Consider the following 13,490-nt stretch of genomic DNA (forward strand, 5'->3'; position numbering starts at 1 on the left):
AGTGAGAAAGCTGTCTCAATCTGCACGTTCGAAACATGTTTCCTGTTTCTTCGGCATTGGTCACTGCGATCGATACTCGAGATTCACCTAGGAATCGTGTTTTCGCCTTTATTACGAACAGGCGTGTAAAAAAATGCTCCACATTTCAGATCATTATGGGAAAACCGAGAGGTGTAACGGCTTTACCTGGTCGAAATGGTCGGATGGCTTCCAAGAGCTTCGCCTTATCCCGAGGGCAGATACGCAGAATTCGCGGCACTTCGATGTAACAGCCGAGGAAATTAGAGACCACCTTCTCCTGGAATTCCACTTCTCTCCGAGCTCGTCTTTTCCCACCGTCTGTGGGGCCTTCGGATGGATCACGTTTGCGGAACCGGATGACTTTGTGCTCCTGAAAATTCAATTGATACGTCAGAAGAACGGTTCACATTGGCACGATTGCTCGCGCGGATGAAAATGGAAGTGCCTACGAGAGTCGATCAATAGACACTTTCCTTTCCATAATGGAGTAATATCAAAGACACTTTAAGAATCAACGAAATCATTCTCAAATTATACAACTGCAGTTGTTAGAGCTCTCGCTTTCCCGCTATGCAGGTAATTACACATTAAGGTGAAATGAAACCTCCCTCAAATCAGTCGATTCGAATAAGACACCTGTTGTCATGAATATGACTTATGGATGGGAGTCAAACAAAAATTCGCGTCACATTGTTTTATAACGCGGTCCTTTGTTATTCCGATTTTCTGATACTCTTCACTTACGAGTCCGTTGCTATGCCTTTAAAAAATTTGTTACTTTCCATCCGATTTGCCTGATTCTTTTTGAATTTCTTAATCGCAATAATTCGTCACTTGCATCGCTGCGGCTGCACCAGGAGCCGATTTACACGCATGGTTGCAGCCTTAGTTATACCTAATTATTGACGTGATTTTCTGTCCCATTGATTTCCTTTTCGTCACACGTTGCACTATGTAACCAGTAACTACTTAACAACCTAGCCAGTGACGCGTATCGTGTATTCCTAAATGTACCTCGACGAGTAATTTAATTACTCAATTTAATTACTATGGAAGGGAACTCGTCTCTTTTTTTTACCGTCTAGGACATTTTAGGTATTTAGAAGAATCTTTTTTACCGACGTCGATCAAATTTCTCGACGTGTTTCACTTCACCTTAACGCAGTACTGACTAACAATAAGACACCATTGATAAATAGCGTATCGTGCTCCACTTGAACTCTTTTTCAGTGATTATAGCGATACAAAATGAAAAGAATAAAGAGGAAAAAAAAAATTTAAATAACCCGTAGCCTTGCGCTGACAGGTTGTAAAGTAACTTCGACTCTCGAATAAAAGCGGTGATAACCGTCAAGAGTCGTTTAAAACTGACATGGATAATACAAGTGTCAACGACTCGTTGCTCGGATTCATTTTAAGCGGATTTGTCCGACCACAGAGAAGTAATGCGAGGCTCGGCAAGAGAGCTCGTCGAGAAAGTACTTTCTTATCAAGCGTACGGCTGATAATTGCAACGGGCTCGCTGGCAAACCGTGATAAAAATCCACCTACCAATGGTCAAGGATTAAACCACTTACAGCTTTCTCCATAACTCGGTGAAATCGTCTGAGCTGTCTTTCGATTAAGTCTGCTTAATTGCCTTCGAGCCACATTATGACTAATAGTCTAAAAGGCGCAATAAAGTTGCATCGAAACAATGACAAAATAAAACGCTTCAAAATCGAATTCAAGCATATTTCTTTTACATGTCGTATTATCTTGTCGAGATTTGAGTCGTTCGTTTTACCGATTACTCATTCATCAGCATTTCACGTTGCTGGCTGACTTTTACAAAAATGCTTCTGTTAAAAAATAAGAAAGTGAAATTAACTGGAGTAATCCGTTAATGGGATAGTTTTTAACCGTATCGAGAACTGCAATTTCCAACAGATAGACTTCTGTAACTTTAAGATGATACGAAAGGATCATATTCTACTCATATCAAAGCGTGAAAATGTTTATAAAACTTCTCTCAAAACTGGGTGCACCGAATTACCTGAAACTTTAACACATCGCGTTCTTCCTTAGGGTCTTCATAATGTCTCGATGAAGTTTCAAATGATTCGGTGCAGCCAATTTGGAGAAAAGTCATATAATATATCTTGACTTTTGTATATACCACACTTTCGTATCAACTTAAGGGTTTTTATTTCTCTCCGTGTCCGTTCCATTTGGAATTTCCGACTACGATAATATTCTGGCTTCGACGACGCAACGTGACTCCTTCCCGAATGGCTTCTCTCCCCGTGAGAGTGAAGCGAATAAAGGAGAAGAGAAATGAACTGAACGTAATATGCTTCCTTCCTAAAGTTCAGGCTCTGGAAATCCGGACGGCGAGGCTGAAATAAAAACCGGAGGGTCGTCATGTAACCATGTAGGGCCATTCTTTGTCGGCTACGGCGCCGAACCGTGTATCCCGTGTCGGACCATAGAGGAAACGCTTTTTCGAGGGAGAAGTGCGTCCGGTCGAACCTGCAACGGGTATGCGAACGAGCACCCTATAAATTGCCAAATTCAGACCTCGTTCGCCGATTTTTTTTTTGAAAAAAAACGGCGTAATTACCTATAGTACTTATGTTAAACGACCCTGCGAAATGCCGGTCTATCAGGCGATACCTCAGAGACGCTTCAAACTATTCGGATAGAAATTCATGATCATCGCATGACGAGAAAAATCATTTAGAAACAATCTGCAGACTGTTCGCTGCATGAAATGTCTGCAATGCATCTACGCATATCGCACAATAAATTTCAATGAAAATTTCAGATAATTTTCGTACAGAATGGCTCAAATATGAGCTACAGACGTTGCAATTGTTTATCAGCGATACGTGGGATAAATTTGGCTGTACGTATGCATTCAAACACTGCGACATTGCATGCAGTTAACACTGTCTCACATTTAAGAATTTTTCATCCGTCATTGTGTATTGCAGATATGAGTTACAAATGAGGACTGATAAGCGACAGTCTCATGACTCATTTCATGAACTTTTACGAGGTAACTTTCGTGAAAATTGTACATCACTTTGTCTATCTGGGTATGAGCACTTGCAATGCCCCTCAACTACGGAAAATGACGTGGCCTTGTGCACGCAGAAAGTCATAAAAATAAATTCCACCTGCTTGAACAAATCCGAACCCCTGAAAATGAGATAGCAACATTTTTATCCAGAAACAGTTCTGCTATACTAAGAATGATTTAACCGAGGTTCATGAGACCTTGGTGCGAGAAAATTTCATCTCTCTTCTCCATCGATTCAAAAAGAACATAAACTCAGCGTGCGACTCGAATTCGGGCGCAAATTAATATCATGGAATGATGTTACAGCTCCTGTTAAATTTTCATTACATTTACACAATATGCGAGGTCCATATCTCCTGTACGTCCGTTGCACTATAAACACGTTAAGTGATGATTATTTATTAATTCCGCGGTTTGGAAAATGTAGAATTTCTATATACCGCATTTAATGGAATCATGTCAACGTGGTTAAAAAAAAATACCTTATCATGTCTTCCTCCAGGTAGTGTTTTGCCCTGGACGGTTTCGCAACGCGCCGTGCGTTGCACTATAAACACGTTAAGTGATGACTATTTATTAATTCCGAGGTTTGGAAAATGTAGAATTTCTATATAATAGATTTCTATTTAATAGAATCATGTCAACGTGGTTAAAAAACATACCTTATCATGTCTTCCTCCAGGTAGTCTTTTGCCTCTGGACGGTTTCGCAACGCGCCGCGCGTTGCACTATAAACACGTTAAGTGATGACCATTTATTAATTCCGAGGTTTGGAAAATGTAGAATTTCTATATACCGCATTTAATGGAATCATGTCAACGTGGTTAAAAAAATACCTTATCATGTCTTCCTCCAGGTAGTGTTTTGCCCTGGACGGTTTCGCAACGCGCCGTGCGCGGGTAGAAGGCAGAATCGATCGAGGCAGGCAAAGTTCGTTTGCACTATGACGTGGCCGACGTGGCGCACCCTCGTGTCGTTCTCACGTACCGCGCTAGTCGGCTGCATGCACGATGAACAATGTACAACGCTCGATGTGCGATGTTCGATGCATAGTGGACGCGCCTGGCCACGTCCGAGTGCAATGCATACAGATGCGATTTCCCCCATTTCGCATTTCCTCCCCGATTCAGTCCACATTAACAAGAGAGTTTATTCGAGCACGAAATGTTAGTCAACATTAGCAGACGGTACTACGCGAACGCGAAAGAAAACTCGCTTTCCAGTTAATGCCCCATCCATTCACGGTAGATTTCATATCTGGAATGATCTCACGCAAGGAAATCCCACGGGCAAATTGATTAGCATCGATAAGGTCGATGATATCGATTTATTCGACCGATTACAGCCGAAGGACAAAGTTCCATGTTTTCAGCTCGTGTACCGTCAACGCGAGCAGGATTAATAATAAATACTCATCCATCAAATTTGACGGTAAGGTCGTTTGCAAAATGTCGGGTTAATTTATAAGATCCAGACCGCGCCCTTTTCACGATCCACCATCCCCGAGAGAAAAGTTTATTTAATCCAAACGAAGAAATACGTTTAAACCCCTTCCTATTCCAAAATGGTAAAAACCTTTGCTATAAATATCGTTACCGTCAAAATTCGTACAAAAGCCAGGAGGATGCTTAGCTATTCAAAAATAGTTGCAGTTTATAATTTATGGTAAATTAAACGATAAATAGCGTTCCTTAATAAAAATGGCTTTATCAGGGTCAAATCGTTCAGCTTACCAGCTGCTTTTCTCGGGGTGTTAAGAATCGCTACTTGTTTATAAGAACTCTACCCCCAAAGGTGATAGGCGGCTCTGTCGAACGCTTCGATATCAACGATATCACCAAATCGATCGATCGCAATCGAAGGGCCGTGTTCGAGCGTGGTTCCAGCTCGCGTACCGTTAACGTGGACGGCTCCGCTGCGCCTCGGAGTCGCGCAGGGTCAACGACCAACGTATCTCCACACCCACACGGATAGAGAGCGCGCGAGCACCTCTAGATATTGCGTAGCCACAGGCGAGCGCCACTCCCGCGTCGCGGCGCGGCGCGTCCCTTCTTTTCGACGGATACAAAATGCAGACTGGTTCTTCAAAGCTTCCGGAAGCTCGTAACAGACTTCGTCTTTAAAGGTTTACATGCAATTGTCATGTACGAAATTCAAGAATTTTTCTTCGTAACTAAAATCCATTTTTTTCATCGAAAACAGACCGTGGTTTCATAATACAATTATTGAACTTAATATATCATTTTTTTGTCAAGGTATATTTAAAAAATTCTGTAAATATAATAAATGTCATGAATGTTAGAAGCGCATAAGACACTTTTTTTACCTTTATTCCGTTCAACTGCGAGTTTATCGATTACCAGAGTGTTCTAAATTGTCGTACAATTCTCCCGACCCTTTCGTTTCTTATATCAGAGCCTTCAATAATTGTATATTTGAAATATGAGAGCTCGTCGGCATTTTAGTTCTGGTCTGGGCTGTTAAACAATTTTTTTTTTTCAAAAATCCAAATTTTGAATTTGTCAGGACATTTCTTAAATGATCACGAGTCACGTGTCAAAGTTTTGGACAGTTTGGTTCAATACCCTTAAAGAAAGAAGTGTTTTATTCGAATCGACTGATTTCAGGGGGGTTTCACTTCACCTTAAGGATGCTCAATTTAACCCAGAATTCACTTTGTCACACATTCGAGTGACCGCGGGAGAAATCATCGGTAAAATGACACGCAAGTGGAAGATCCTCGAACCCGCTCTCTTTTTCCCTCTCTTTCTGCGTTTACTCGAACCGACCCACTCGACGGGCCGCGGAATCGGTCCGTTTTTAGGTTAGGTCAGAGGGACGGACGTCAGGCGTATGAACGAAAACATGGAGTTTTAACCTTTCGACGCGCGCATCGAGCGTCACCGGCCTTGGACCGAGGCCGAAAAATCATGGACCTCTACAGGGACGAGAGAACCGAGGTTTCACTCCCACATTAACAGGAGCGTATTCATTCGGAAATTCTAAAGGTATTTCAACTCTTGATCCGACCGAAATTATGCCGTGCAAATATTGCCTTATGCGTCGTATAACATGCGACTATAAATAGGTATTCCGAAAGACTATACATTATAACTTAGACTATAGACTTGGCCAGGGTAATTTAGGACTTCGACAGACTGTCGCCGGTATCGAGCCGATGTATTTAAGGTGAAGTGAAACACGTCGAGAAATTTGATTGACGCAGGTAAAACAGATTCTTCTAAATGCCTACATTATCGATGTTCGTGTTTGTATTTACAGCTCTTCCGAATTATATTGGGGATTGCACTAAATGGCATACTCCATATGTCGTTTCCGTATAATTATAAAGAAATCGAAGCAAAACTCCAGAATTCCCCTAGATTCTGGTTTTTGATGCCCTAAGTGACTACAGAGTACCACCTTGCTCCATCTGTGATTTCAGTGGCAACTAAATTTTCTCCCGACCTCGTGCTATCATCGTTTTAGCATAAAAGCGCATAAGACACTTTTTTTCCTTTATCCAGGACGAGTTATTCGATTACCATGTTCTATATCGTACAATTGTCCTAACACTTTCGTTTCTCATATCAGAGCCTTCAATAATTGTATATATATCGTAATAAAAATAAAAAGAATTGAACGTTTGAGGTATTAGTGTTTAAAAATTCACTAGAAACCCCTGAGCCAGATGTTAAGAGTGTACCAAAAATTGTATCGCGAAGGTATCCTCATTGCTGAATACTTTTATTCCTAATTGTACGTCGAATATGTGTCAATTTTTGGAATATATCGTTACACGCCAAGGTTTTAAATCATTGTCTTATCGATAACGTTAAGAAATAAGCGTCGGACACTATATTTTCAAGTAAAGGCGATTTCGCGCCACCTCGCTTATTTACGTCCCTGTCGTGGAATCCGTCCGCTGCAGCTTTTGAACGCAAGACCTGAAAATTTCTCTTGCACGTCACTATTTACGGCCACGAACATCCCTAAAGTACCCACGTATGCACACACGCGCATCCTCCGTATATATCTTTCCACTCATGAATGTGGAAAAATCTTGGAGTATCAAAAATAGTCTCTTTCGCTCTGCTCTTATTGTCTGGCCATCACGGACAATACCCACGCAAAACTGCAAAGATATACGACTGCCATACCGAATTCTTTAACATTTCTCGTTAAAAACAATCGTCTAAAAAGAGGTGCGAACTTTTGATGGGAATCATGAACTTTAACACTCGAAATCATATGGAGATCAGCTGGTGATTTCCAAATTGTTGGAAATCACCGAAATACTTTCACAATTCTAAGGCCGAACGTTACTTGTTATGGAATTGCATTGTTGTCTATCATGAACCCCGATATAAATCGAAGAAAATGATATTTCCATCGGCGCACGGTATAGATACGGAACGGATAAATATCTGAATTGACCATTAAGGCGATATGAAAGTGGCCTCAGACAACTCTCATTTATGAATAGTTTCAAACTTGACAATGTAAATATGGAAGCTGTAAGGAAAGTCCAGCCGGCGATAAAAATTTAATTTTTAAAAAATTTCTTTCCAGATATTTCCAAAATTTCTTATAAAAAATGAAATTTCCCGAGTGTTGGGACCTTCCTTGTGTCCTCCACATTCACGTTGTGAAGTTCGAAACGATTCAGCACCCTCAGTTAAGAGAAAAGTATCGTGAAAGGGTTTACTCTTCGGATGCCACTTTCACATCCCCTTAACCCACTCGCTATCAGCCGCCACATATGTGTGACACATCGCTTTATCTCTACGACCCTGGTAAGAAAGGAGTTAAAAAGGAGACCGGAAGCTTACCGGAAGCAGAGCAACGACGATGTTGGAGTTTCCTTCGCCCCTGTAGACGCAGCTCTCAAGGGGTATCCGAACAAGGTCCTCCGCAGCCTCTGATAAGGACGTCGAGGTTTCCGCGCGTAGATCGATAGGGCACGTCCCGTCCGCTGCCAGGATCATCGTCCGATTGTCTTCGGAAAGCCTGCAACGTGACGAGAGAACCCGAGGTCGTTAACGCGCATCCTTGGCAGACCGACTTCCTGCAGACGTCCTTCTACGCATTCGCGATTGCGACCAACTGATTTATTTTAGTTCTTTCCTCTTGAGGAAGTTTCGCGGCGGGGTTTTTTTTTTTTTTCAGGGATTTTCGTTTATCAGGAAACTTACAAGGCTATCGGGACCGACGACGCCATTAAACCGCTTCCTCGACGGATTCGATCCTGATAATGCGTCCTTCTACGGATTTTTAATGCAGATTACTCGAACAAAACTGCGAGCGAACTTCGATAGACAATTGTTAAATATTGTAAAGAGTTTAACCGTGAGGCCCGGAAGTCGCTCACGAGTACGGAATAATTTTTGTTTCGCGTTCCATTGACATGGAAAAATTACTCACTGAAAACGGTGGTTTACTCTCGAAGTTCAAGAACGTTCTGGTCTAGGATAACATTTTAGGCGAAGGCGAAACATCGCAAAATGCCGGAGAGTTGGGAAGGTTACAAACTATTGGTTCGCTTAGGGTGACGTATTGAAGTTTTCCGAAAGTAATGAGATTTAGAGATATTTAACGGGGTGGTTTCTGTTCTTAGCGCGAATGGTTAGAATAGAGGGATTAAAACTGTTATGTTATTATCGGATCAATGAGTCCCTCTGTACGGATTATCGTACCTGAACGTCCCCTAAGGCGAACACGGGTATAATAAAATGCTTAGGTATCGCTGCAAACTATGGAGAACAATGGGGTCCTTTACTCCCAGAAATGAATAGTATTCTAATTGAAAGGCGGATTTATTTTCCTAACGAATAAAAGCGTAAACAGCATCATAACCGTCTTTTCACTTCGGAATGTACCATCGCGCAGATTTTGCACGAATAAGGAAAAAAAAAAAAATTAGCCCGAAAGGGTCATTTGTGCCCATAATTATGAAAGTGGTCTAAGTCATATATTTTTTGTTTCGAAATTACATTGAATTAATTTAGTTTAAAATAATGTGGCGTGAAATAACTGATAAACTCATTTTTTTTTTAAATTTTGACTTAGACCACTTTCATAATTATGGGCACATTTAACATATATATAAAATGTCAAAATATTTATAATACTTTTCTCCGATTTACATGCACAAGCCCTCTGAGGAGGGTTTAAACCAGGATTTATTATTTATAATATTTACACCCCCGAGAGGATCTTTTACTCGACGAGTCACTTAAACGAGACGTTAACGCGAAAAACATGAGTTGTTTTCTCGAGGCCGAGCGAAGTGGAAGATAATCGAATTTGCAAATGAAAAACGGCCAGTCCTTGGCCCTCTCGGTACCATGCCCGATAAAGTATATTTGCCGACGTTTATCATAAAAACCACGTAGAAAATCCCTTCTTCTTCGAATCCATTTGGAAGATGTACTTCCAGCCGTCTCCTGCGCGACGATTCTCGAGTTCAATTTTCGCCCGCGAAATTGACAATTTCGAACACGACTTTGAAACATTAACCAACGACGCGCCTTCGCGACAATGCAAAATTTTTCAAGCGAATCCATTCGTATGCAGAAAAAAAAAAATCCGTATGAACTCGAGACTCCGATCGGGTGTTGAAATCGGATAGAGCCACCGGAAACCGATCGTCGATCTTCCACGAGAAAATAATTTGGAAGGCATCAGGGAAAAGCGTCTCCTCCCAGTAAACACGAATTTACGCATGTAACAACAGGAAAACCCAAACTTCGTCTACCGTTACCGTAACAACTTCCAATCAAGATCGTTACCACCTAGTTCGCTCGTTCAAGAAGCATACAAGAGACTGCACTTCGAGCGTGGGTCACGAGGTGTAAAAGAAATTGAGAAGACGCGTCATTTCTTCTGTATTCGTGAAATTTCATAAGCACGAGGCCTTTGTTTTTATTATCTCTGTACAAAAACAGTCGAAAAAATTATAGTTTTTCTTTCGTTACAGGAGTAATTCTTTCGAGCTCACGGCGTATGTACAAGCGGGAAATGATAGACGTCGTAATAACCTAAGAACTAAATATAATTATACATCGATACATTAGATATATATATATAATAATATAATCATAAAGTTATCATTCCTTATCGTGTACCGTAATCTTTACTATGATCATAGTAAACCTACGAGGTCTAGGGATTCCGGGTGTATGAACCTTCTGGATAGTTCGTACAGTCTCTCGCGATGTGCGCGTACACGCGTTAATATCCATTACCGTATCGTAAATCGTTACCGACACACGGGACGACTTCTCGTACATTTAATCCGTGAACGTATGAACGCGTTTGTGTCCCTCATATGCGGCATCCCTTTCCAACGTGTATACATATTTATATATATATCGGTGAGACGCGTGCTCGCACGCGCACTGCTTAACTGTACATTGTAAACGTGTACGTATGCGACTCGTGTATCCGTGTGTAAGTGTACGTCGGCTGTACCGTGTGTCTCGACCTTCGACATACTTTTCCTCGAGATTTTTCCATAGGACTAGGTAAACCGTTAACACGTCACGATACGAGGAATCCATTGACCGTCTTTCACGTAGGAAATCGGGATCGAACGACCCTTCTCTCTTTCTTCCTACCCTCTACGCACTTCGTCCCATCTTCGAGAAGAGAGCCTACTTCGATTTACGGTATTACACGTCCCTCCTTCAACGCCCTTTTACGCGCTCCACCTCTACATGTCCGCCGTTCCGGTTTGGATAGAAAATTCTCTATACTGGAACACTACGGCCGCTCTTTTATGACGTTTTTCCCTCTGCCCTACATTCCGAATACGTGCGCACGAAGAGAGTTCCTTTTCTCCGTCATCGAGGACCCGAAGCGATCGTATCTTCTCCGCGTAGCGTTCGGTCGCGTTGTTTAGCGTTATCTTTGCTTTATCGATGGATTTTTTTCACGCAACTTTTCAGCAAAGAAACTTTTGCCTCGAATAAGAGTTCTTAGTCGTAGCCGCATAGAACGGCTTTATTGAGGCATCCGTGAAATGACGTCACCAACGCGACGCAGCGACGCGACGCAACGACGCGACGCAACGACGCGACGCAACGACGCGACGCAACGACGCGACGCAACGACGCAACGACGCAACGACGCGACGCAGCGAATCGCTTCGCGTCCCTCGATTTCCACAGTTGTTCCTCCACGCAGGACTCGTCTCGACAATTTTCCAAACCGATCCGCACCTTCGCACTTCCGATCCTCGGATGGGTAGGAGAGACGGAGGCGTCGACAATCTCCGAGTTGGCAGAACTCGTTACAAAAAAAGAAGTTAGAGGCGAAGGCGATTGGAAACCATCTCCGAATCGACGAACTCAAAGAAACGGGCGCGACGTTGGGTAAAAAAAACAAAAGGAGTCCCGGAAAATACCGATCGAACCAGACTAGCGTCCCCGAAGAGACGACGCGAGGCGTCGGGTTTCCGAATCCACGAAATGAAGGCTAAACCCGAGTCGGTCGCCACCGATCCATTCTCGATGAAGTTCCTAGGCTTTAGTGAAGTTCGCAGCGTCGGAGGAGGTCGGCCGGAGTTGCGTTGCAAACGACGAGTGCAACGAGACCCGACCGGGGAAAAATACACGCGGCAATTAACGCGTGACGCTACTTCGGGGGATTTTCCCGGGAGCGTCAACGTCCGTAGAAAAATATATCGCGAAGCGTCCGGCCAACCTCTGGTCCACGCTGCCAAGTTCACCGAATTCGCGAATACTCGTCGACCCCTTAAGGTGATATGAAAATGTGACATACATAGATAACAAAAAGTCACAATATTTAGAAACCTTTTCTCCAAACTGAGTACACCAAATTATCTGAAACTTCAACGGGTGAATATGAAGGCTCTAAGAAAAAACGCGCTGCTCATGAAATTTCTTCTTATGAAGAAAACTTTGTACTCATGGGACAAGAACCAAAAAGATTTTTTTTTGTTCGAAAAATGAAATTTCACGGGCAGCGCGTTCTTCCTTAGAGCCTCCGTAATCACGTGTTAGAGTTTTAAATAATTTGGTGCACCCAATTTCAAGAAAAGTTTTATAAATATTGAGACTTTTTAGTACGTATATATCACACTTTCATATCACATATATGTAACATCAAAACATTTATAACACTTTCCTCCAAACTGAATACACCTGATCATTTGAAACTTCAGCACGTGATCGTGAAGTCCCCAAGAAAGAACGTGATGCTAATGAAACTTCATATCTCCAACGCGATCCTTTCATTTATCCCACACGTATTTTTTTGGAAAAATGAAATGTCACGAGTATCGCATTCACCCTTAGGACCTCCATAATCACGTGGTGAGGTTTCAAATTATTCTGCGCATCCAGTTTGGACAAAGGTATTATATTTTGACATTTTATAGGTACGGAACGATCCTTTCCTATCACCTTATCCGATGTCGCGGTGCAACGCGACGTCAAGCCCGACCGAGGGAAGTAGCCCGATCGCGTCGCCCTGTAATCAGATAACGACCTATCGAACGTTACCACCTCCACCGTCTGCAAAACGACGAGCCAATTGCCCGAGCGATGCTTCGAGCGATCGAGTTACCCCCGGCAATATCTCCGTCCTCGTTAAAGCTCGTTACCGAGCGTGCATTGCAATTGACAGCCACCACCCTCCACCTTAATCCCCTCCACGTCCGACGAATCGTCTAAAATCGAAACGGCGACAAATCTCGCGCCCGGTAATGCCTTTTTACAATTAAACGCCGCACGCGCGTCCGTCCTCCACGCCTCCTCTCTCCCCTACCCGTAGTACGATCGATGCGCTTTACAATTGGACGAGCGTAATGACACTATGTACAATGTTCAAGAGCGGTAGAGAGATCTATTCGCACGGTCGTACGCAACTGTACAGGAATTTTACAAACGCCTCGCCGCGAAAGCTAAAGGAGCTGGATAGAAACCACGTGTTTCGCCGAATCCAACATTACCCTCGACCGTCTCGTAGAAGACGACCACGCTCGAGGTGACGTTAACGAGAGCAATTACCCTCGACGAGTGCGAACCCGACGATGAATCTTGGAGGCCTCGGTACAAGCTTTCTGATTTAACCCTAGAACTACCAAGACGGCTCGAAAGATGACTTGTTTCAAACGGCTCATCCCATACAAAGGAAAGATCTGCCGGTCGTTCTAGGGTTAAACTCGCGTCACAAGGAACCGCAACGACGATTCTAAATCTCGAAAATCTTGGACCTCTATGCGAGAGAGCACGGATGGAAAATCCGTTTCCAACGCTTTCCACCGATCCGATCCGCAAAGCCGGACGAGGAATATTATTTACATGCATTTACATGAATTTACAACCGGACGACCGTATCGAAGCCCTTTTTCATTAGCGTCTTAAAGGTGTGAAATAAA

General features: G+C 42.8%; 1 protein-coding gene across 3 annotated transcripts in view; it reads right to left on the bottom strand.

Moving 5' to 3' along the window:
- Positions 1 to 13,490, bottom strand: part of LOC105700680 (inositol-pentakisphosphate 2-kinase) — a 79,288-nt gene that overhangs the window by 12,658 nt on the left and 53,140 nt on the right. For 2 of the 3 annotated variants that reach the window (XM_012426752.1, XM_012426750.1), the window contains 3 exons: positions 7,918 to 8,095; positions 3,748 to 3,813; positions 187 to 391 (listed from right to left, as the gene is read on the bottom strand). In XM_012426752.1, the coding sequence (XP_012282175.1) occupies positions 187 to 391; positions 3,748 to 3,813; positions 7,918 to 8,073 (427 nt within the window). In that variant the 5' untranslated portion in view covers positions 8,074 to 8,095. The remainder of the gene's footprint in view (positions 1 to 186; positions 392 to 3,747; positions 3,814 to 7,917; positions 8,096 to 13,490) is intronic. The other variant, XM_012426753.1, reaches the window with a different exon arrangement.

The sequence above is a fragment of the Orussus abietinus genome, unplaced genomic scaffold (genome assembly GCF_000612105.2).
Source record: "Orussus abietinus isolate OABI.00-Male unplaced genomic scaffold, Oabi_2.0 scaffold139, whole genome shotgun sequence".
Lineage (NCBI taxonomy): Eukaryota > Metazoa > Arthropoda > Insecta > Hymenoptera > Orussidae > Orussus > Orussus abietinus.